Genomic DNA, 23,943 nt, shown 5'->3' on the forward strand with positions numbered 1-23,943 from the left:
TGAGAGAGAAAGAGAAACTTTCTTGAGGTTTAAATTTAGGGGTTTTTGAATGCTCACTTGCTATTTTTTCTCATGGTTAGTGCTGTTCAATGTAAGCAATATCTGCTTGTAATTGGTTCTCAATAGGGGTTCTCAGACCTCATGATGAGCTAGGATTATAGACATGAGAAACCAGTAAAATTCAATTTTTATATACACTTTTCATGTGATGCCAGGTAATCTAACCTGTGATCTATTCCTTTATTTTCATTAAGCAAATGAGAAAATTGAAAGTTAAGGTGACAGGTACAAAGCCACAGTCATTTTTCCAGTCTCAAAATGCTTCTTTTCTCTTCGGGTTTCTCATAAGTCTCTTGTACTAACTCAAGACTTCAGAACATCATAACGATGTTATTTTTTTTCCTTTTTGGCCCTAGTAGCAGATTGATTCAGGTTGTTTGATCAGTCTAGCAACTGCATTCACAGATAAGGCAGGTATGTATTTTCTATAAGGATCTGGAATAATGCCTACCAGTTACTAAGCAAGAGTTGAAGTCTTTCATACAGGAAGGGCTCAAAAGCGAGAACACTGGAGCTGGTAGGTAGCCTAGTAAATTTTTAACTTAATTCTTTCACTCTCTATATATATTAAAAATGTGATATAAGACTATAGCTTGCCTAATGGGATGTGTTTCCGTGTGGGAGTAGGTAGGGAGTATGCAGAATGAGATGCAAGGTTCTCTCCACCACAGCCACCTTTCAAGAAAAAGATGGTTGGACAGAAAGAAATCTTGAGACAGAGATCACAAGAGGTAAATATGCTACAAACACTCATTAAAACAGAACAACAAAAATACCATCAAGAGACCACTAAAAGGAGGCAAAGGAAAAATAGGAGAAATGACTTCTCTCAAATTTATATAACTGCTATTAATAAAATGAAGCATTATGAGCAATGAAGAAAGGCCAGATTTCTCCCCCACCCCTCCCCTAGATTTTGTGTTGATTATTGTACAATCAGTCAGTTGATCTTTACTGGAACCCAAAATAAACACAGGCAATGAAAGAACAAAGAAGAAACAGAGGGAGTTTCTATTGACAGCAAACTCTTCTCAGATTGCAGCAATGATGCAAAAATCTTCTAGAGCTTCACTAACAGGAATCTAAATGGGACTTTTGCTGGTTTACTGTCCTTGCTCACTCAGGTGGCTTCCTGGTCCCCTAAAGAGCACACAATAGGCCAGTCATCTAGTGAAACCAGGGGTTTCACTTGAAAAACTAAGGAAGAAGTCCTGTAACATTCACATACCAGGAGTATTAGTTGTGTTCACTCTGTGGTGGACATGTCCCTAAAGGGCATGAATTATTGACTGTCTCATTCAAAGGAAGTAACTGTGTATGAGAAGTGTATTAATCACCAGATAGATTAGCATTGTTAAATTTGAAACACCACATTGACACCCTTTCTAGATCATGTGTGTTTATTCAATTAATATTATGGACAAATTAGTAGGTGCAGTAGAAGCTTTTTGACATTTTCAAAATATGTCCAACCCCCTCATTCCTTGAGTGTGTGTTAGTGAGATATTGTACAGTAAGTCATGCTTTGCAATGGCAAGTCTGGGGGAAAAAATATCCTAGCCCTGGTTTACAACGATGGAGGTGTCAAGATGATAGTTGGACAGATATTGAAAGAGCATCAGAGATTAAAGAGATTAATCTATAATTCATCAAGAGATACTGTCTGAAGGATAGGGGTAGAGAGCAATAGCTATAAAGAATGCAGATAACAAAGGGCTGTAATCCCAACAATATTTAAAGATCTTTCAGAGAAGACTTGTTAGAAGACTAAGGAAGGTCAAGAGCCAAAACATGAGGCTGAAGGTCATCAGGATTCATTCCTGGTATATACTCCTTCAGTAATTGTGAAAAGGTTGAAGCATGGAATGTTGGTGGAGATGATGGGAGGGCATTTATTTTTGTGATGGTTAGAAAGGTCCCATCAAGAGGGAACAACTAGATGTTAGGACCCAGGTAGGGCATTTGAGTGGAATGTCCCACAGGCTGGTATAGCTGATAAGTGTTAAGAGGATTCTCTTTGGTCATATATATTTATTTCTAGCATGTATATAATGAGGTCTGTGGATGAAAGTGCAAGAAATTAAACAACAGGATTACTTATGAAGCAGGAAAGTGCTATCTTTGGGAAGAATGAATTTATTAGGAAAGCAATAAAAGAGAGGTAATTTTGAGTGTCAGTATTTGAGATATTTAGTCATAAGTACAAAGTAACAAGGTAACACTAAAATGCTATCACCCAAATAGTACATTTATTAATTGAAAGCTAAAGAAAACTAGTTACCTGGATATAAGCAAAACAGCAGAGAAATACAAGAAATACCACGTTTCCATTTTTAAAACCTCATGGGTCTGACAATATTTGACTCTGCATTTGTGTTTGAACTAGGCCAGGCTGGTCAGTAAAATACTCTTTGGAACTGTAAAAGATCTTTTTTTTTTTTCCTGAGAAGCTGTTCACTTTAATAACTTAGAGTGTGGCAACCAGTGTATCTTGTTTATTCCATTTTAAACACTTAGTCTACATGCAGATAAAAATTCAGTAAAGTAAAATGATACCACAGAGAGATTTTGCTTTAGAAGTCACATGACCTCGGATGTTAACATGACACAAAGGTAAATTTTGCAAGCATTCTCTTATTCCCTTTCTACTGTTCATGTAATTGAGGGTGAAAATAAAAATGTCACTGTGTACTTTAGCCATCACATGGGCCAGTACTATGATGATAAATGCCCCACAAATACCCAGGATAGGTCACTACCTGTGTTTTGCAGGGAAATGGGAACTCACAGGAGAACCTGACTTTTTACAAAATGAAATCAAATGCAAATATTGATACTTTCCAGACCGTATTTTAACACCATAGGTCCTTGCATAGGTCCTTCAATGTGACATAATGAAAGATATAATGTCAAAGTACAGGTCAATATCCTAGGATGTTCATGTGAAAAACTGGAAAGAATTTAAAGCAACAGTGGAGATCAGACACACAGAATAGAAATGCATGGAACAAAGATTTTCAACACGTAGAAGCTATTGCATAACCCAAGCAAAACAGTAAAGCTAAAAGTAAGTCAGACTCAAAGAGACAGAGGATGCATGTTTTCTCTCACATATGAAAGATAGAATTGATTTACAAATATTTAAGTAAACACTTTAGGGTGATATGCAAGTATATAAAATGTATCATCTAAAATATGGTAGATTCATGGGAGAACACAGTGTGACTCCTCAGAAAGGCTGACTCAGTCTAACAAATACCAGCAAACTGGTACTGGAAAGTGAGGGGTGGGGTCAAGGATGAGGAGGGTGGAAATGACTGAAGAAAGGAAGACAGGAGGAGAATACAGTCATAAAATGTAAGGCCTAGCCTATAAAATTAAGAAAATTGAGAGAAGAGGTAGTTGGGAAGGATGGGGGGAATGATGAATGGGCTGACAATGTTCAAGATGCATTGTTTTCCTAAACTGCTTTTTGAATGGAAACTCTTTTGTACAACTTCTTAAATAAATAAGACTAAATTTTTTTAAAGAGACACTTTTAGATAATAAAATAGGAGATATGCACAAGGATTTTATGATGGATAAGCAAATATAGAAACTGAAACAATTAAATACAAAGATAAAAGCATAATTTGTTGTTGTTGTTGTTGTTGTTGTTTATGCCTTGGCCATTCTGGGGTGTGGTCCTCTAGTTAACACTTTCCGTGTTGCTCGGCAAACAGGCACATACCACCACACCTAGCTATTCTGTTGAGATGAAGCTCAAGAACATTTTGCCTAAGTTGGCCTACAGCTGTTATCCTCACATGTGTGAGCCACTGCTATGCTCACAGGTAAGTAGGATTTCTTAAATAATACATGAAAATCACAGCCATAAAGGAAAAACATCAACACATTTAACTTCATTAAACTTCATAGTTTCTTTTCATCAGGGCGGGGGATGCAGCACTGGAGGGAAAAGGGTAAAAAAGTGTAGCAGTGGAGTTCACTAGACTCTGATGAAAGTGAACTATACAACTAGTGGTTGGAAATGAGAGGGAAAGACCGGGAGAAAGAGAGGTAACAGAAGATATTGTATAAAAGGAAATGTACTCGTTACCTACTCGCGTAATTGTAATCCCTCTGTACATCACCTCTACAATAACAGTAAATTAATAATAATTTTAAAAAGACACTATAGGCAAAGCTACTGACTAAATGACTATATTTAAAATGTATAGATCTGACAATTTATCTAGGATTCATAAATTCCTACAAATCATTAAGAAAAATAACGGTAAGTCTAGTTGACTTGTGATGTGACAACATAAAAAAGCACAAGTGGCCAAGAAAAATGTGTCATGACTTGTCGTCTCAGTAATCACATGCATCAGATGGCCAAAATTGAAAAATGTGACAAGAAGTATTGCAGGAGACAGGGATCTAAGAATTCTTACATCTCTTGCAGTGGAGACAGCAATAGTACAAGCTGTTACAACACACTTGAGAGCAAGTTCACATTATCTACTTGAACTAGGTGAATATTGTAACTCAGCAATCCAGTCCTAGCACTTGATAGAAAAATCTTGGGCACAGAGATATATGCAAGAATGTTCACTGTAGCACTGGAAATTCATTGTGGCAAGCTGAATGGAGGAAAGGCCAGACAGGATCTTAGTGAGAGGTACAATGTATCTGTGATATTTTGTGCCTTCATCTGAGTAATGGCTCTACAGATCTTCCAGATGCTATTACCTACACCCTTTTTATTGTGTACATTTGTTATAAAATTAAAAAAAATAACGATGACTTACCAAACTATCCACATCAATGCTGGAGTTTACAGCCCATTGCAATGTGTTCATGATATTCATAGCTAAAGTTAGAATAATGCCAATTGATCCTTCACCTTCACCTACATACAGAAAAAGTTAGTGAACAAAACTTATTTCTCTCTACTATGGACAACTTTATGCAAATATCATACTTAATGCACATTTTAATTGAACCATTTTTGTCTTACAGCATCTGCCAGAAGTGATAATGCCTTTTCACGGGAAGCATTTGGCCAATTTTTAAAATCAAACTGAGTATTAACAAACAGTTGTCCCTTATCAATGAAGGCATTATTGGTAATGGGCAAACTGCCTGTTTGTATCTTCTAATATTACGTTGTACATCTCAGTAGTAGCAAATACCAGACCAAGCAATGGGAAAGGAAGTCCCGTATCCAGATGAACTCCTCATTGTCCAGTGCTTGTGTGGACCCTCCAGGGGCCCACATTGTTCTAGGACCTTCCTGTAACTTCTACTGATGTCTTTTTTCGGGGTTGATCAGGATTCTGTCTTTAAAAACACACCTGTGGATTTGGCATTGATCTGGCATTCACTCTGAATGTTTACTTTGCCTCTGTCACTTTCTCAATCTCTTCCTCTGTATCTGCTTTTCTCTATCTCTTTCTCCTTCTGTATTTGTCTCTTTTCCTTACTGTCTCTTACATGTACAAAAACATTTAAAAACATTCAACTTCTCAAATTAATTCCTCTATATTGATTTTTATTTCATTTATCATGGGAAAATCTCATATTTTTATTTACCTAAAGATCCTAAGTGGTGCTGTAGCCCAAGCGGTAGAGCACTCGCCTTGAGCTGAAGAGCTGAGGAACAGTGCCCAAGCCCAGAGTTCAAGCCCTATGACTGACCAAAAAAAAAAAAAAATTGGGCTTGGAAGGTGGCTCAGTGGTAGAGTGCTTGCCTTGCATGCATGAGGCCCTGGGTTTGATTCCTCAGCACCACATAAGCAAAAAGAAAAAAGCCGGAAGTGGTGCTGTGGCTCAAGTGGTAGAGTGCTAGCCTTGAGCTGAAGAGCTGAGGGACAGTGCCCAGGCCCAGAGTTCAGGCCCTATGACCAGACAACCCCCCCAAAAAAACAAAAAAAAAACAACTTAAAACATTGGGGCTGGGAAGGTGGCTCAATTGTAGAGTGCTTGCCTTGCATGCATGAGGCCCTGGGTTTGATTCCTCAGCACCACATGAGCAGAAAAAGAAAGCTGGAAGTGGCGCTGTGGCTCAGGTGGTAAAGTGCTAGCCTTGAGCTGAAGAGCCAAAGGACAGCGCCCAGGCCCAGAGTTCAGGCCCCACAACCGGACCCCCCCCCCCAAAAAAAGATCCTAAACGTTAGAATCTTTATATTGGAAAATATGACACTTTTATTTATTCCCCAATGACAGTTTTTTCCATGCCAAATTCATATTAGATAAAGTGAAAAGATAACATTTACTTGGAAATTAAAAAAGGAAAGTATATGCTTATTTGTTTTCTCCTACTCAGTGAGTTCTTGAATAAAGAAATGCATTAAATTTGATGCCATGATCTTTTACCCATGTCAGCTTGAAAAGATCTCTTTTTCTATTAACTACAGAATTCTCATCTTCTGCATCTCCAAGGGATTTTAAAGCAGAGTCAGTACTGCTGGATATAGCCCTAAATCAAAGAAGCCATTTGTTCAACAGTAAACCCAGATTTCAAAACACATCTACCTAAAGAAGACATCTAAACATTTTAATCTATAATAGCAATTTAGTACTTGACAAAGTTTTGATTTAACTGTTTGAAGTTAATGAGCTTATAGTACCTGTGGTTAAAATGGAAGTGAAAGTAACAACAATGAAGAAGAGGACAAAAATCATTTCTATTCTCATCTGGAACCAGCGCAGTGTTGACAGATACAAGAACCAGTTGGCAGTGTGTAAATTCAGAGCTTTATGGAACAATGTTTCAAAATAAGGCTGACGTCCAAAGGCACGAAGTGTCCATAATCCTTTTAAGCTTGTCACAAGATGAGTGAAAATTGGGCTCCTGCCTGTGTAATATTCCCATAGAAGACAAACACAAATTATGTAAACACAGAATGCAATGTCTTACTGCCATGCTTGCTCCTGAAAAACAAGACTAACAGAGAAACCATAAATGTCCCTGTGGTTGCTGTATTTTCAGTAGGTGGGATAAATTAAATTTCTACGGAGTTATCTTTCCTCTTTAATTGGTTGCCACAGATCCTTATTTTAATATTCTTGCTTTTTTTTTTGGTGGGGGTGTGTAACTAGAAATTGAGCTCAAGGCTTCACAAGTGTTAGGCAGGTGCTCTACCACTTGACTGTGTCCTTAGCCCTTTAATGCTTTAGTAAGTTTTCAGATACAATCTCTTGTATTTGTATGGGACCAGTTACCTACCACAAAATTTACTACTTCTAGACACCAGAGAAGCTGGGGTCACAAGCATGTGCTACTATGCACAGTTTACTTATTGAGAAAAGGGTATTGCTAACTCGGTGTCCTAATTGGCCACTAACTGGTGATCCTCCCTATTTCTACCTCCTGCTTAGTGACTGGATTAGAGATATGAACCCCTCTGATATCCTCCCTACCCTGGGCATTTTTTTTTCTGGCTAATCCTGAAAATTTAAATGATAAGAATTAGTTTTCTTTAGAGACAACTTTTTATCAAGTGTCTCAACTAAGAAGTGTCTCAACTAAGAATTCATATGATCAGGGCAGCAATCACTCACGCCTGTAATCCTAGCTACTCAGTAGGCTAAGATCTGAGGATTGTGGTTCAAAACCAGCCAGACAGGAAAGTACATGAGACTCCTATCTCCAACAAACCACCAGAAAATAAGAAGTGGCACTGTGGCTTAAAATAGTTTAGAGCTAGCCTGGAGCAAAAGAGTTCAGGGACAGTGCTCAGGCTCTGAGTTCAAGCCCCATAATCAACACACATACACAAAATATTCCTAAGAGTTTATTTAACAAGTAACTCTGAAAACAGAAAGATAATCGTAGTTTACTCCCTAAAAATATACTTGTACTTAAGCTATTACTGAAAAATGTGCCTGTCAAAGGGCTCAAGTAGAGGTTAACAGCTCCCAGACATAAAGAACATAAAGGAAAGGAAGACAACAAGCAAGAATTCAGTCTAGTGTCATTTGGGAACCAATGGAAAAATTTAAAAAATTGTAGAAAATTTAGCAGCACTTCTATTTTTAAATATTATATATATATATATATATATATATTATATGTAACAAATCAGTATCCTATACACCAAACCTCAGAGGACTTAACACACTTATTTCTAAACCAAATTCAATCACATAGTCATTAGTTAACTAAAACAATTCATGTGTAGTTTTGCAATGTAGTTTTGTTGTGTGTGTGTATGTATACACATATATGTGTGTGTTTGTATATGTGTATATGTATACATTTCAAAAAAGCATTGATACATAATGTAAGACTTTACAGCAGGGAAATATGTTTTTCAAAAAGTAAATTAACAAGCCGGGCACTGTTGGCTCACACCTGTAATCCTAGCTACTCAGGAGGCTGAGATCTGAGGATCATGGTGCAAAGCTAGCCCGGGAAAAGTCCATGAGACTTTTATCTTTAATAAACCACCCCCAAAAAAACAGAAATGGTGCTGTGGCTCAAGTGGTAGAAGACTAGTCTTGAGCTGAAGAGATGAGGCCTAGGCCAAGAATTCAAGCCCCACAACCAACAACAACAACCACAACAAAAAGTAAATTAACATATAGTGAATCCCTGCTGGCTCTTGTGGCTTTCACTGCAGGTGAGCACTGCACATTCCCGGCCATACCTTCAGACTCCAGTTGTTTGAGTTGCTGGGAGGTGCGGAGAAAGTAAGCTCTCAGAAGGACAAAGGCTGCTATCACAGGCACAGATGCTAGGAAGATGTAGGGTTGTAAAATGGAGACTACGGCCACCGCCCCAATCACAATTAATAGCAACTGTAGCATCAAAGAAAACATGTCAGTCAGTACATATGTTCACAATCTAAAGTAGACAAGGTGTGTCAGTGATTTACTTCTACATAAGCTCTTTCTACTCTGCTCTATCCTTAATAGAGGGAGCTGTGTTTTTTTTTTTTTTTTTAAACTGGGAATGGGATCATCTCAAAAGACATTTGTTTCTAGGTCCTGTAAAAAGTCAAACTATGGTTTAAGTTGCCAATAAATTTTCTGAAGTATTGAAAGGCTGATGTTCTTTGTTCTCCACACATTCTTGTTTTCCAGAAACATCATTGTTGTTGTTGTTTTGCCAGTACAGAGGTACAATCTCACACTTTCTGGACTTGATTGCTTAGCGGGTGCTGTACCATGCCCCCAGCCTGACTTTTTGCTAGTTGTTGCTGGGGAATCTTGAGGACTTTTCTGCCTGAGCTGGCTTCAAATATTGATCTTCTGGGTTCAACTTATCTGAGTAGTTAGAATTATAGGCCTGAGCCATGAGTGCCAGCTCCAGATACCATAAAATAGTATGTAATAAACAAATTTTAAATGAATATGAATGTTTTAGCCTAACCTATAAAAAAACCATTTTGAACTAATTTCAATATGAATGTGAATTTTAGACAAAATTTTAGAAAAGTTTTGGCAAGTGGACATTTGTTTGGGGATCTTTAGAAATACATGGTTTTAATACAGTCAGGTCATTTAAGGCAGGCTAGTTTTCATATGTTTATATTAAAATAAATAAATTATACTTAACAAAATTTACTTCCCAGTTTTCCTGCTCTCATTCTTTGAAATAATTGGATATGCTCTAATAGCTCAAAAAATGGAGGAGATAGCTTATTTAATTTAAAATTAAAGCCAGTGTCTTTTACCTAGTTACTTGGGAGGCTTACATTGTTAGGATCATGGTTCAAAGCCAGCCTAGACAGAAAGAAGCCCAAATGGTCCCTTTTCAATAAAGAGCTAACTATTAGAGATCCTAACACAGGTGGATTGCAGCCAGACATGCTCCCAGGCAAGAAGTGAGATCCCAGTAAACAAAGCAATATTGAAATAAATCAACGGTAGGACTTCAGAACAAGACGAAGTAAGAGTTTTCTAGTTTCTTATCACTGAACTATATCTCCCAAAGGGGATATAGTTCAGTGATAAAGTACTAAGTAATCATGTACAAGGCTAATTTGATCCCCTAGACACACACACACTCACACATGCATGCACAAGTGCGCGCGCACACACACACACACACACACACACAAACACACACATCTATAACCAAATCCTAAACATTCCTGGGAGGGTCAGTGATTGAGTCTGAAAACTTGAGTTCACACAACCATTCTCCTGTGATGTGGCAGCACATATTCACCCACCACAGCAGCTTCAAAGCACTCCTGAAACAGAGGATCCCACAGAGCTGTTAAACAGAAACAGTTGATAACAATGAAGGGCCACTTTGAAAGTGGTTTAAAAAAACGTTTAAAGGTTGGCCTGGGAATGTGGCCTAGTGGTGGAGTGCTAGTTTAGCATGCATAAAGCCCTGAATTTGATTCCTTAGTACCACATATTGAGAAAAAGCCAGAAGTGGCCCTGTGGTTCAAGTGATCAAATGCTAGCCTTGAGCAAAAGAAGTTCAAGGACAGTGCTAGGCCTTGAGTTCAAGCCCCAGGACTGGAAAAAAAAATTAAGGCCTATTGAAAACCAGGAAATTGGGCTGGGAATATGGCTTAGTGATAGAGAGCTTGACTAGCATGCATGAATTCCTGAGTTCAATTTCTCAGTACCACATAAATGGTAAAAGCTGGAAGTAGCATTGTGACTCTAGTGGTAGAGTGCAAGCCTTGAGCAAAAGAAGCTCAGGAACAGTGCCCCAGGCCTGGAAAATCAAGAAAATGAGAAAGCCAGATTATAAGAAAGCTTCTAAGAAAACAAGAAAGCAAGAAAAGAAAACCACTCAATGAACAGTAGATTTGTTTTTAACTCCTTAGTGATAGGAGGTCCTTGAAAATGTGAACAGACATTAACAGGGATAAATGTGCAGGGAAAATATAAAAGTCACATTGAAGAGATGAAAATAGAAGGACTTTGTGTAACCATTCAACTTGGAGGAGAAAGAAGTCCTTAAAGCTTTGAGGCTGAGAATAGGTTTTAGAATTATGCATGCTTCTGTTTCAGAAAGAAAAATTATTTGCCAAGCTATAGAGATAGATAAGACACCAGAGTTCAGCTTTTTCGTGTTTGCCTTTCAGCATAAATTTCTCATGTATGGTCAGCATTCTAGTTTTAACCATTTAACTTTCCAACTGAAAGAGAGTACCATGAGGTTTCAATTTCTTGCTTTACAGTTGGCAACCCAGAAACTCTTTGAAATTAAGTATCTGTGTAAGGTGAAGTAGTGGTATCTTTGAAATAGAACACAAATCTTCCAGTTTTATTATCCAGATTTGTGCCAAGCATTATCAAAAGTTGGAATTAGAGTTCAGCTTATTTTAAAAGGGAAATCTAGTGAGTCAGGCACTGGTGGTTCACACCTGTATTCCTAGCTACTCAAGAGGTTAAGATCTAAGGTTCATGTTTCCAAGCCACTCTGGCCAAAAAAGTCTCCAATTAACCATTTAGAAGCCAGAAGTGGAGCCAGGCGCCAGTGGCTCATGCCTGCAATCCTAGTTACTCAGGAAGCTGAGATCTGAGGATTGTGGTTCAAAGCCAGCTCAGGCAGGTAAGCCCATTAGACTCTTATCTTCAATAAATTACCAGAAAACTGGAAGGGGTGCTGTGGCTCAAGTGGTAGACTGCTCACCTTGGGCTGAAGAGCAAAGAGACAGCGCCCTGACCCAGAGTTCAAACCCCACAACTGATAAAAAAAAAAGATAAAAAAAAAAACCAAGTGGCACTGTGGTTCAAGTGGTAGGGCACTAGCCTTGAACACCAAGAGGCTCAGAGACAGCATCCAGGCCCTGAGTTGAAGCCCCACAGCTGAGAAAAATGGGGGGGGGGGATTTGATTAATCCATTTTGTGCACTAGATGGATTCCTGAAATATTGTGAATATAATTAATTTTATTTGCTTGAAAATAACTAATTGTAACTAGAGAATGCTCACAATTTAAAGAATGCTTGCAATTATTTATTTAATTAACTCAAAATTAATCAGATTTTTACTGCATTTGGATTGTCATAAATTATGCTTCCTTAAAGTGGGGACCTCTGGTACTATAAAAGAAACAGATTAAAGTAAAAGAAAATCACTTGTGTCTAATTATTTGTGAAGCAACAACAAATGAACCTTAACATTTGCACAGAAACACTGAAACTGGCATGCAAATTAGTTAAGAGCCATCACATGTCAAAAAATGTTCATTTATAAAAGAAATATCTAAAAATTAACTCTCCAGGAGATTTCAGAGATGGGCCACAAAGAAACTTGGAAGAGCTTCATTAGATTCGCTAGAGGTAGAAAAGGGGTATAATTTGTGTCATTTGCAAACACTTTGGCAACCAGATGACTATTTCCAGATTCCAGTTTTTACCTGATTTAATCATGTTATATTAGGAGCCAGTCATCTGCCATCATACCAGGAGTAACAAGTACCCAGCATTAAAAGAAAGGCATAGGAAACAGTCCTTTGACTATATTAACTCAAAACATGGATTAAAAAATTCCAGCAGGTGCTGCTGAGTTATATCTCTAAACACAGCAATTGAAGGAAATCCAATATGCTAAAGGTCACTTGGAGCAGTAAATGTATTTGATTGGGTCAATTGTTTCAGATAAGGCAAACCGACAGGTTGGGTTTTCTGCATCTGCCAGTGTTGGTTGTACACACACACACACACACACACACACACACACACACACACACACAAAGCCATTATTTTATTTGAAAGAAATCATTTCAGTGAAGAATTATTTTGGAAGTGTTAAGAGGGGACAAAATGTAAGAATGTCTCATTCAAAGAATAACAATACTTTGTGCCAAATCTTTCTCCAACACAATCCTTGAGACTAGCATTTGGTGCCTTGAGTGTCATCTAAACTAGGAAGGAAGCTACAGCTGAGTATCAAGTGACAACTCTCCTAAACCCTGTCACTTTGGAGTTCCAATGCAGTATCCCAAGGTCACTTTTATCTTTAACCCATTGCCCTCTCTTCTGACCACCCAGGAATCACCTCACCCCAGGAGTCAGCTTCACAGCCTGGCTTCCTAGAAAAGCTATGTACAGTAGTTGCATAGAGAATGCCCTCACACAGCCTGAATTCTTCTTGTACTATTCATGTATCTCCCTTTCCTCTCTTCATTGTGGCACTTAACTTGCTAAAGTTATAAAGCTAAAAGCTAATTTGTGCCTAAGTGTTCCTGGGTGAGGATGGATTCTAGTGTGACCTCCCCAGAGACTTATCTTCATTTTAACATGAGCCTTGTGCTATCACATAATGATGCTAGTACCCAGAATGTCATACTTTGTGACCAGTGATTTGGGAGAAGATGGCCTTTACTACCTTTTTAATCACTTGCAAGTACCCAGTTAGTATATCTAAAAGGTGGATTGTTTCGAGCTTGAACCAGATAAACAGTTATGATTTGCTACTGGATATATTACATTTGTGCTTATTCTGAAGACTCGATATTCTCCAAACTTATGCAACAGAAAACATTTCAACACTTAATCAAATGAAAAAAAACCTGAAAAAAACATGTGCTTACTTCTTTTAAAATCATTGAAAAACAATATGGCCAATGTCAACAGTTAACTTTTACAAACCTGAATGAAGTCAAATATGGTAAGAGGCAGAAGATCATCCAAAACTGCTATATCTTTGGAGAATCTATTGAGAATCCCACCTGTAACACAAAGAAAAATTCTCAAAAATCAAGTATATGAAAAAGACAGAGCAATATGGCTAATGATAAATCTGAATCAAGCTGAAGCATTCAAATAAGAATAAGCATTCTCAAATAAGAATTAGCAGGTAATCAGCTAAACAAGGAATCTGACAATTTTAGTCAAGGCTGTAAGAAGCTACGTGTTCAAGGTACTCTCTCTTATTTTGGACTTTTTATAAAATAGAGATTCTTGTAAGATTCAGGTAAAACACCAATGCCTTAAAGCACTAATGTTTAAAGCAATGTTATGATGGGCCCTTAAAGAATGACTGCTCAGGGTATTACATGCATGAGCTCATGCTAAACTATTCAACTTCACTTGTGCAACCATAAGCCTAAAGATAATTTTGTACAAGCTTTCATTGTTTGCTTTATGTCCATGTTCCATCTCAAGTTACTCTCTCTCCTCTGACTTCTAGGCATGATCTGTGGCTGCCTTCCCTCCTAGAATGTCCAAGGTGTGAACTTCATTTACTATATTATCTTTCTATTCACTTTACAGGCAATAGATGCTTCAACCTTCCTCCCAAATTCTAAACTTAAACTGAAAGTCTGATCATTTGTTTCTTCAATGAAAAAGAACAGCAACAACAAAACCAAAAATCCTAGTTCCAAACAGAATGTTTCCAGTGAGCCAGGAGACATACTTCTTGCCCTTGAGGAATTTAATGTCTAGAGAGGAGTCCAACAAACATCTGGATAAAATGTAACACCATATAAATAAAAGTAAAATGAAACCTTATCATTGTCCCACTATTAACTGCAGAATAAAGTCCATAATAGTGATATTAATATTTAATGCTTTCCATGATTTGACCTTAACTCATACCAGCTTTCTCTATTCAAATACTTTTTTCTCCTGTGGTTCCCTTTACCTGAAAGCCCTTTCCCCTCATTTCCACAGCCTGCCCAAATCTGTATCTGTTCCCTGGCCTAACTCAAATGTCTCCTACAGGAAAGCATTGGTGTTTGCTGTGACTGCATTTAAAGGCTTCTTCCTGTCTTTAAGTCTGCATTGCAGTGACATTATGTGTGCTATAAATTATATCTTCCTATATATGTACATGTCTTATTTTTTTAAGCTCAACTTATTTTATATTTTGAATAAATATTTTTATTGAAAACATACTGTACAGAGGGGTTACAGTTACATGAGTAAGGTAGTGAGTACATTTCCTATCAAACATTGTTACCTTCTCCTTTGTTTTTTCCCTACTATTCCTTTCCTCCCCATCTCCCCACCTCCTCCCTCCTCTCCCAAGTTGTAAAGCTTATTTTCAACATAGTGTCTTATACATCTCATTTCTTATGTCTTTTCTAGATTGTAAATAGCTAGATCTAATTGGGGTTGTTCATGTTTGCTTTATATCATATACAGACCTAAGCAAAAGGCCTTGTGTAAGAACTATTTGATATATGTATATTGATCAGTATGTTATTTAGCATATTCACTAAACATCTTTGTATATATTTTTATATTCCCAAAGCAAAACAATAGCCCTTGGTACTTACAACTATTGTGTAAAAATTAAAGTTCACTTTGGCTAAAAATCGGGGGAGCTGGTGGCTCATGCCTGTAATCCTACTACTCAGAAGGCTGAAATCCAAGGATTGATGTTCAAAGCTAGCTCAGGCAGGAAAGTCCATGAGACTTACTGCCAATTAATCATCAGAAAGCTAGGAGTGGAGCTGTGGCTCATTCTATCAATGCTAGCCTTGAGTATAAAAGTTCAAGGACAGTAACCAAGCTTTGAGCTCAAGCCTCAGAAATTGGCACAAAAAATATCATCCTGGTGATTATATTTGTATATTTCTAGTGATTCTTTTGTCAAAGTACACTAACATGCACTTCAGAGTACCTGATATATGTCTGTATCTGATGGTCATTTAAAATGATTAACTGGGTGCTGGTGGCTCATGCCTGAAATCCTAGCTACTCAGGAGGCTGAGATCTGAAGATCATAGTTCAAAGCCAGCCTGGGCAGAAAAGTCTGTGAGACTCTTATCTCCAATTAACTACCAGAAAACCAGAAATGGCACTGTGGCTCAAGTGATAGAGCACCTGCCTTGAGCTGAAGAGGTCAGGGACATTGCCCAGGCCCAGAGTTCAAGCCCCATGACCAACAGAAAAAAAAGACAGACTTTATGTACATATGTGAAAATTGAGCAATGAAACTGTTGAAATTGGTTTTCATAATAGAAAGGGGGATGGAGAAAAGAGTGATGGGGCAAATTAATCTGACCAAGGAACATTTCACACTCATGTGGCCATGTTAAAGTGAAACGCTTTGTGCAACTACTTGATTTTAATAAAATATAGGCAAATGCGACACAGGGAGATCATGCAAGCAGCCACAAAAAAATCAAGGTCAATGTACAATCACAGAATGGCACATATAGGGAAAGATGCAAGTGAACCTGGTACTGCTTGTTTCCAGGTATAACAGAGAATGACTAAGTGATAGAAATGACAAGTATGCTTTTATAAAAGAAAGCATAATTTTGTATATACAGAAGTGGAGGAAGATACAGAGGCAGACAAAGAACTAGAAGTGTTGTAAGATCACCTTGCTAGTTCATTTCTCAGGAACAAAAATAAAACAGTCATTTAAGACATAGAGAACACAAACAAGCCTGGGACTGGTGGCTCATTCCTATAATCCTAGCTACTTAAGAGGCTGAGATTAAAGGATCACAGTGCAAAGCCAGCCAGGACAGGAAAGTCCATGAGACTCTTATCTCCAATTAACCACCAGAAAACCTGAAGTGGTGCTGTAGAGTGCTTGCCTTGAGCTGAAGAGCTCAGGGACTTCACCCAGGGCCAGAGTTCAAACCTCACGACTGAAAAAAAAAAAAGAACACAAACAACAAACAACACACAATTGTTTAGACATCTTCCTATTCAACAGAGGACAATTTGAAAAGTAAAGCAAATGAGAAAAAGGAAATGATTGACAGTCCCTTAAATTTAAAATAGAAAAGGCTCAGAAGTAGTGTTTAAGGGAATGACAAAATCAGAGAGGTAGGGGTGAAATGGAAAAACATACCCCAGTGGAAAGAACACAAGTGAGTGAGGATGGGAAGCTAATATTTATCTCCTGCTGGCTATTAACCAGCCAGTAAACCATCTTGTCCTATTCTCTCAAGATTCTCTAATATAATAATCCTTTTCCCCACCCAATAGTCCAGGATGCCAGTGCTCAGAAGGGTAGCTGGCCCATAGTTATCACTATGGTGGAATAAACTGGGTCTCAAACAATGTTTGTTTTCTTTCTGTTACATTACATGGCCCAGTTGTGACTCCACCAGAAACTGAGACAAACCCTCTGCCTTCCCTAAACCTAATATTTCTATTAAAAAGAATCAACTCACTCTATCAAGTGAATTGAACATCCCCATATCCAAATGAAGTAAGTCCTTGGTGATATGCATGAGTTTCCAAATCAATATAAAGAGCATCCTGCATATCAACACTGAATCCTTGTCACCAGAAGAAAAAAAATGATAAGTGTTTCTTGATTTTTTTATGTAAGTCACTCTAAAAATCCCAATCTTTCAATTTATTCTTTGCTTACTGTGTCCACCTAGTCCCTTTATCCATGAGTTCCTCATGACAAGAATGGTACCTTATTCAGCCTTACAGATCAGCCCTTCCTTGGCTTAGAGCTTGACAGATTGCTACACGAATGAAATCTCAGAGTTTCCTCACCAACCTCAACCTTTCATTGTGAATGCCTTTTTTGTTTGTTTGTTTTTGGTCAGTTGGTGGGGTCTGAACTCTGGGCCTGGGCACTGTCCTTCAGCTCTTCAGCTCAAGGCTAGCACTCTACTACTTGAGCCACAGTGCCACTTCTGGCTTTTTCTGCTTATGTGGTGCTGAGGAATCGAACCCAGGGCCTCATGCATGTGAGACAAGCACTCCACCACTGAGCCACCTTACCAGCTCCATGAATGTGTCTTAAAGGGAATCAATGGACTATACCACTTTCTAAGTACCTTATTATTCTAAATTGGAAACATTTTGGTCCCTTGATTGCATGATTCTTACTTGCCGTGACTTTAACTGTGATGGTGTCAAAAATAATTTTTAAGTATAATGGAATTCCCCTCAAGCTCCCTCAAAACCCCAGAAGAAATTTAGATGATGGTCCACAAAACTAGAATTTTCTATTCTATCAAAGGACATTATTAGGAGAAGAATTTGATATTGTACTTGACCATTTTTAATCTTCTCTCTGGTTGAGGATTCTGTGCATGGAAGAGCAAGATGACCCAAATTGGCTAGAAAAAACATCTGAAAAGAGAAGGACAAGTGATCCAGAAGACATTGCTTCCACTGTCACAGTCCCATTAACATCATGTGATTCCTCTATTTGGCCACTGTAAAGTATCAGTGATCCGGGTTGCCTATAAGGAGACTCGGCATAGGGCAGATGCAAAAACCAGCACCACTGCTAGCTAACAGAAGTGCAGCCCCTGTCATCAACAGATCAACAGCTTCAGTCTGTATACCAAGTCAAATACCTGTTTTCAGTGTGTTGAGGGTTGACATGGGTGCTTGAAGAACAGAATGTAACATTTTGTGATGTAAAATTTTCGACACCGTGATCAGTGTATGTACCAGTGGCAAACCTCTGAAGATCCCCAGAACAAACAAACTGTCGGCCACTCCCACATAAATGTAAAAAATGTAATAGAAGCTGGTGTTGGTGATAATCACAGCATAGCTGTTGTTTGTACTTTTGGTGCTGTTTCTATCATCTTGAGGAGGAATGCTGGAAAACAAAAGGGAAAATGTTATTTGGCAACACAACTTACCCACTTAAATTTCAATAAATGCAAACAACACTAACTTGGAATCTAAAGAAACACAACCTATGGTTTGTGCCATTGATCTCAAAAAAAATTCCATTGCAAGAAAGTTGGTTAAGTCTCTCATTAGTGGAAGATATTTCTGAACCTTACTAGATCAAAATACCATGAGTAAAATACTAAATACATTAGGTTGTTTCACATATTTTATTACAGTTCATGGGAACTGATCACAAATAATCCCTTCAGAAATGAGAAAAGAGATGTAGGATCTGTACATGTTCACAATTGGCCCTCTAGACCAATAGATTCAGCCAGTACTAGAATGAAAAACTTAAAAAAAATTGTATCTGCAGTGAACATGAGCAGACATTTTGGCCAATATTTTCTAAACAACCCATTTATAAGATACTATAAGTAATCTAGAGATGATGAGAAGATTTTTATGTTATATGCAAATGTTACACCATTTTACATAAGGGACTTTAGCATCTGTACATCTGAGGATCTATGGATTCAAGAGCCCAGGAATGCAACCTTGGCAAAAAAAAAAACCCAAAGATGACAGTAATATTAAGACAAAATGAAAACTATTGCATATTAAAATACTTTATAAGACTCTAGTAATCAACAGAAACATAACCCAATCCAAAGTAAAACAAGGAATACTCACTTTTTAAGTAACCACAACACAACCAAAGAAGCAGCTACCTGGAAAGGAACAATACACAGGTTCTTTTTTGTTTCTAACATTTTACCTACCCTTTCCCTGGCCAGTTTTAAATTCAATATGACCAACATCGAAGAACACAAACACTTCATTTTTTTTGCTTTATTGGGGAGAATCCATGAGCTGCGATAACTATGCTAAGCACCATTATTTGTGGTAAGAACACATTAAGTTTATGGAATTCAGTTTTTACTGAAGTAAATATTTTGCCAATTCTCCCTCTTACTCAACAGGACTATTTGTTGAATCTTACAGGAGAGCTAAAAACCACAGCTTAATATTTTAAATAATAAAGTTTACTTTTAGAAAAGAGACTAATCTCAGTCTGCTGACATGATTAATCTTGTTTTGGTTGTTACAAATCATTTCATTTGCAATGGAATTACAATGATTATAAAGACTGTGCAGTGATTAGGAAGACTAATACCTATAAGGCAAATTAAATATAGGGAAAGATGAGATTAATATTTATGAAAAACACTTACAAGCTGTTTTTTTTAATCAGTCAGGGGACTTGAACTCTGGGCCTGGGCACTGTCCCTCAGCTCTTCAGCTCAAGGCTAGCGCTCTACCACTTGAGCCACAATGCTACTTCGGCTCTTTCTGCTTATGTGGTGCTGAGGGATCAAACCCAGGGCCTCATGCATGCGAAGCAAGTGCTCTACCACTGAGCCACCTTCCCAGCCCCATCTACAAGTTTTAACAATAAAAATCCACAGCTTTTAATAAAGAGAAGGTACACTTAGATTAAAAGACATTATCGGCATTAGAATTACTTCAAATTCAGGGCTTTCTCATTGACATTTGACTGAGGGAGAAACATTCTATCTCATATGTAACCAAACAAAAATATTTTAAATAACTGTTTTTATGGTCTTTTTAGAAATTATAATGAATGAAAATAATTTAACATTAATTAATTTTGTGCTCTATCCTATTTCAATTGGCATCCCCTTCTTAAAAACCTGTGAAAAAATTTAACATTATATTGATAACAGCTTTATTTTAGTAGGCTGAAATGACTCTCAAATTATGCAATTATACCAATAGTAATTTTAACACAGAATAAAATAGAAAAGGCAAACAATTATGAGTAAAATGACTTCAGACGTAAAAATAATAGGGAATATATATATGTCTAAAACAACTGCAATTCTTTTTCCCACTCGAGTTTACCATAAATATTTAACAATATCACATTTTAAAATTTACAGATAAAATAGCATTAGATAAGAAATTGCATAGCATATTGTACATCTCATTGTTGCAATGGGTCCACCTGTATCCCTATATAAACAAGTGCTTTTTTTCCCTTCCCCTCCACAAATTATACCAACATCAAATACAGTGAAAACAGGGGTTATACCATGTGGGAGGAACATACAAAGCAACAAAGAAATATCTTATAATGTTAGAAACAAGAGCAAGAAAGAAAAATCATTTGCGTCCTTAACTTTGGTGCAAGGGGGAATGCGGGGGGTGAGGGAAGATTGGAAGGGATGGGAAGGGGAAACAAAGGAGGAGGCTACAATGCTTGATAAGAAATGTACTCATTACCTTGCCCATGTAATTGTAACCCCTCTGTATGGTATTTTCACAATAAAAAAACAAAACAAAACAAAATAATGAAAAAGAAAACGGAACTGCAAAAAAAAAGAAATTACATCGACAAATACTATACTTTAAAAGCATGTATGTTTTAGTTAAATTTACGAGATGTGAGTACAATGGTACAAAATCTAATGGTATTCTTGGTTTTCCTACTTTTTGTTCATTGTACCAAGCCTCCATGTTCTGTCTCAATAAAAAAAAAAATTCTCTTTATTTCCTTGTGCTTCAAATAAGTTGAAAACAACAAGTCTACCAAGATGTCAGCCTTTTCAAAAGCCTTTATTCTCCTACAATTGTCTTCCTAATGCTTAACACTAATCAAATTACCCAAGATCTTAGATACAGGTATATGTTCTGAGTCATTCTTTGATTTTTACATTCCACATTTGTTCCAATTAAAGGAGTGTCAATAAGACTGGTGCTGCCAACATTTTCTGAATGTGAGTAAATCTGAGAAATAAATACTCTATGCTATTTACTAATGGAACAATAATCAAAGCAATGTTCTAGAGAACTGTCCTAAACTTACTTCCTGGTCCCTCTGTGTACATGGAACCACAGATCCAAATTTCTTTTATTGACTGGAATTAAAACATTATCAAGGATGTAATGATTTTAGTAATGTGTATTTGGGGCTTATAGAAACACATACATTCATTTCATTTCCAAATGTGTAGTGGTTATAAAGTTCATGCAATTTGTGTTAGACTGACAGCTCTAGTTGGTGAAGATGGAGAAGCAGAAAGGTATTCATTTTCTCAAGGTTTGAACATCATTCTATATCATACAGAATACAGTATACTTCTGATTTCATTTTGGCTTTGGAGACAGGATCTTTCTATATAAGCCTTGAGCACTCTATCTTCCTGCCACAGCCTCCCAAGGGCTGAGATTACAGACATGTACCACCATGCCTGGTTAAAACAGTATGCTTCAATACTTAGATTTCAATGATTCATGAGTTAATACATGCCCTAAAATAACTAATAGATAATAGATCTTTATTGATGATGTAAGGTGCCCTAGCCAACGGCAGAAGTGGAATTAAGGAATACTAAAAATCCATTTTATTAATAATATCAAGCTATTCAAGGATTCCTGTTTAACAAACAAAACAAGGAAGTCATGAAAGAACAGGATCTAGCAATTTTCTAACACTGTTTTAAAAGCCAGAGAATGAAACAATAACAGGATCCTCAAATGTTCCACTGAATAACACTCTCTAGTTGTAATAGAACCAGGATAGCTACATCTAACTTATTATTTGCATTGTCTTCATCTGGTCCATGATGTAGTGTCAAACAGGGCTGCATAAAATGCCATCATTACAGAAATTTTACAGTCTATTTGCTTTGTGTTAATAGAAATTTTATAGTCTATTTGCTTTGTGTTAATATCTAAAGACTCATAGAAGATATGCTCTGTGGGGAAAATGGTAAAAAATACACAAAAGGTAGATTAATTTCCTTTTCAAAATGACTTTCTAATGATAAGTGGTAACAAACTGAATTTTTTTTAGTTTAATAGGTTGGAAAGAATAAAAAAAAGACTATTGTATTTCACATTGAGAATGAGAAAGATGCTAAACCTATCCTGTAAAATCATGAATCTAAATACAAATTGAGTGCTAATTAAAACTAAAAATATAATAAATCAGGAAGAAAAGTATCATAACATTTCATTAGGTTCTCTGATCATCAGAAAGAGGTCCTAAAGAACAAAACCAACTCTTGATCTACACCATGAAGTACTACTGAACTGTTCTACTAATATTTATAAATAGAGCACTCTGCTTTTAATAAAGTAGCTCAGTCTCAAAGAAAAACCACATGCATTTTGATTCAAAGAAAACAACAGAATTGTGAATACTGGTGAACAAATTATTTCAGTGGATAACTGTGTACATAACTTAGAAATTACTACTTTCTATTGTTACTATGTTTTGTTCTTCAAAAGTTTGAAACTACTTGATGGGAAGTGCCTATAAGATATTGAACCCAAAAGACTTATCATTGTTTGGATTATTTCTTGTCCCCCAAAGGACATGATCATCATTTTTGTCCACTCAAATGATATTTTTGCAATAATTTTGAGTATTCAAATAATGATGGGTTATTAGAAAATTTAGCTTCTTGCTTGTTGATAAAGGATGATTGTCCTTTCCTTAAGTGAAATAATACCAGACTTATGTGTAGCAACTCAACATTCAATGTGCTAGATCATTCTAACAAAGGATGTAAGTTCAGTTTTATGGAGCCAGCATGAGAAAAGGCCTTTCAAGTCAACAGAAACTACCCCCAAATTCAGACTCTTTTTTTTACAGAAGTTGAAGATGATAAAGTGATGTGATTTTTCAGTACAGAAGGTTCACAAGTAATCTTTCTATTAATGAACCAACCCAGATGCCCCTCAGTAGATGAATGGATCAAGAAAATGTGGTATATATACACAATGGAATTCTATGCCTCCATCAGAAAGAATGACATTGCCCCATTTGTTAGGAAATGGAAAGGCTTGGAAAAAATTATATTAAGTGAAGTAAGCCAAGCCCAAAGAAACATAGGTCCCATGGTTTCCCTTATTTGCAATATCCAGTATATGTCTGAGTCAAGCAGAAAAGGTCAGATAAGGTGATGTTAGGAAAATGAACCCTAAGATATGTATTTAAATGTTTTTTCCTTTTATTCATTTGTTTCTAACGCATTTATAGGATTATTTCTTTATTGCTTTGTATGTCCCTCCCCCACACCTGCTTTCACTGTATTTGATGTCGGTATAATTTGTGGAGGGGAAGGGGAAAAACAAGTCGTTTAAATAAGGAAAGAGGTGGACCCATTGCAGCAATGAGAAGTACAAGTTGTCATGTTGAAAACAAACTTTACAACTTTGGGGGGGGAGGACTGGATGGGGGGACGGGAGGAGGCTGGGAAGGGATGGGAAGGGTAAACAAAGGAGGAGGCTAAAATGCTTGATAGGAAATGTACTCATTATCTTTCCCATGTAATTGTAACCCCTCTGTACAGTATGTTCACAATTAAAAAAATGTTAAAGT

At 37.0% G+C, this 23,943-nt stretch overlaps 1 protein-coding gene across 1 annotated transcript in view; it reads right to left on the minus strand.

Annotated features, from left to right (window-relative positions):
- The window catches only part of Cftr (cystic fibrosis transmembrane conductance regulator (ATP-binding cassette sub-family C, member 7)), a 142,997-nt gene that overhangs the window by 29,939 nt on the left and 89,115 nt on the right, over positions 1 to 23,943 (minus strand). The window contains exons 17-22 of the mRNA XM_013019916.1: positions 19,224 to 19,261; positions 18,263 to 18,513; positions 13,617 to 13,696; positions 8,697 to 8,847; positions 6,675 to 6,902; positions 4,854 to 4,954 (exon numbers count right to left, since the gene is read on the minus strand). Of these exons, the coding sequence (XP_012875370.1) occupies positions 4,854 to 4,954; positions 6,675 to 6,902; positions 8,697 to 8,847; positions 13,617 to 13,696; positions 18,263 to 18,513; positions 19,224 to 19,261 (849 nt within the window). The remainder of the gene's footprint in view (positions 1 to 4,853; positions 4,955 to 6,674; positions 6,903 to 8,696; positions 8,848 to 13,616; positions 13,697 to 18,262; positions 18,514 to 19,223; positions 19,262 to 23,943) is intronic.

The sequence above is a fragment of the Dipodomys ordii genome, unplaced genomic scaffold, assembly GCF_000151885.1.
Source record: "Dipodomys ordii isolate 6190 unplaced genomic scaffold, Dord_2.0 Scaffold48, whole genome shotgun sequence".
NCBI classification, from domain to species: Eukaryota; Metazoa; Chordata; class Mammalia; order Rodentia; family Heteromyidae; genus Dipodomys; species Dipodomys ordii.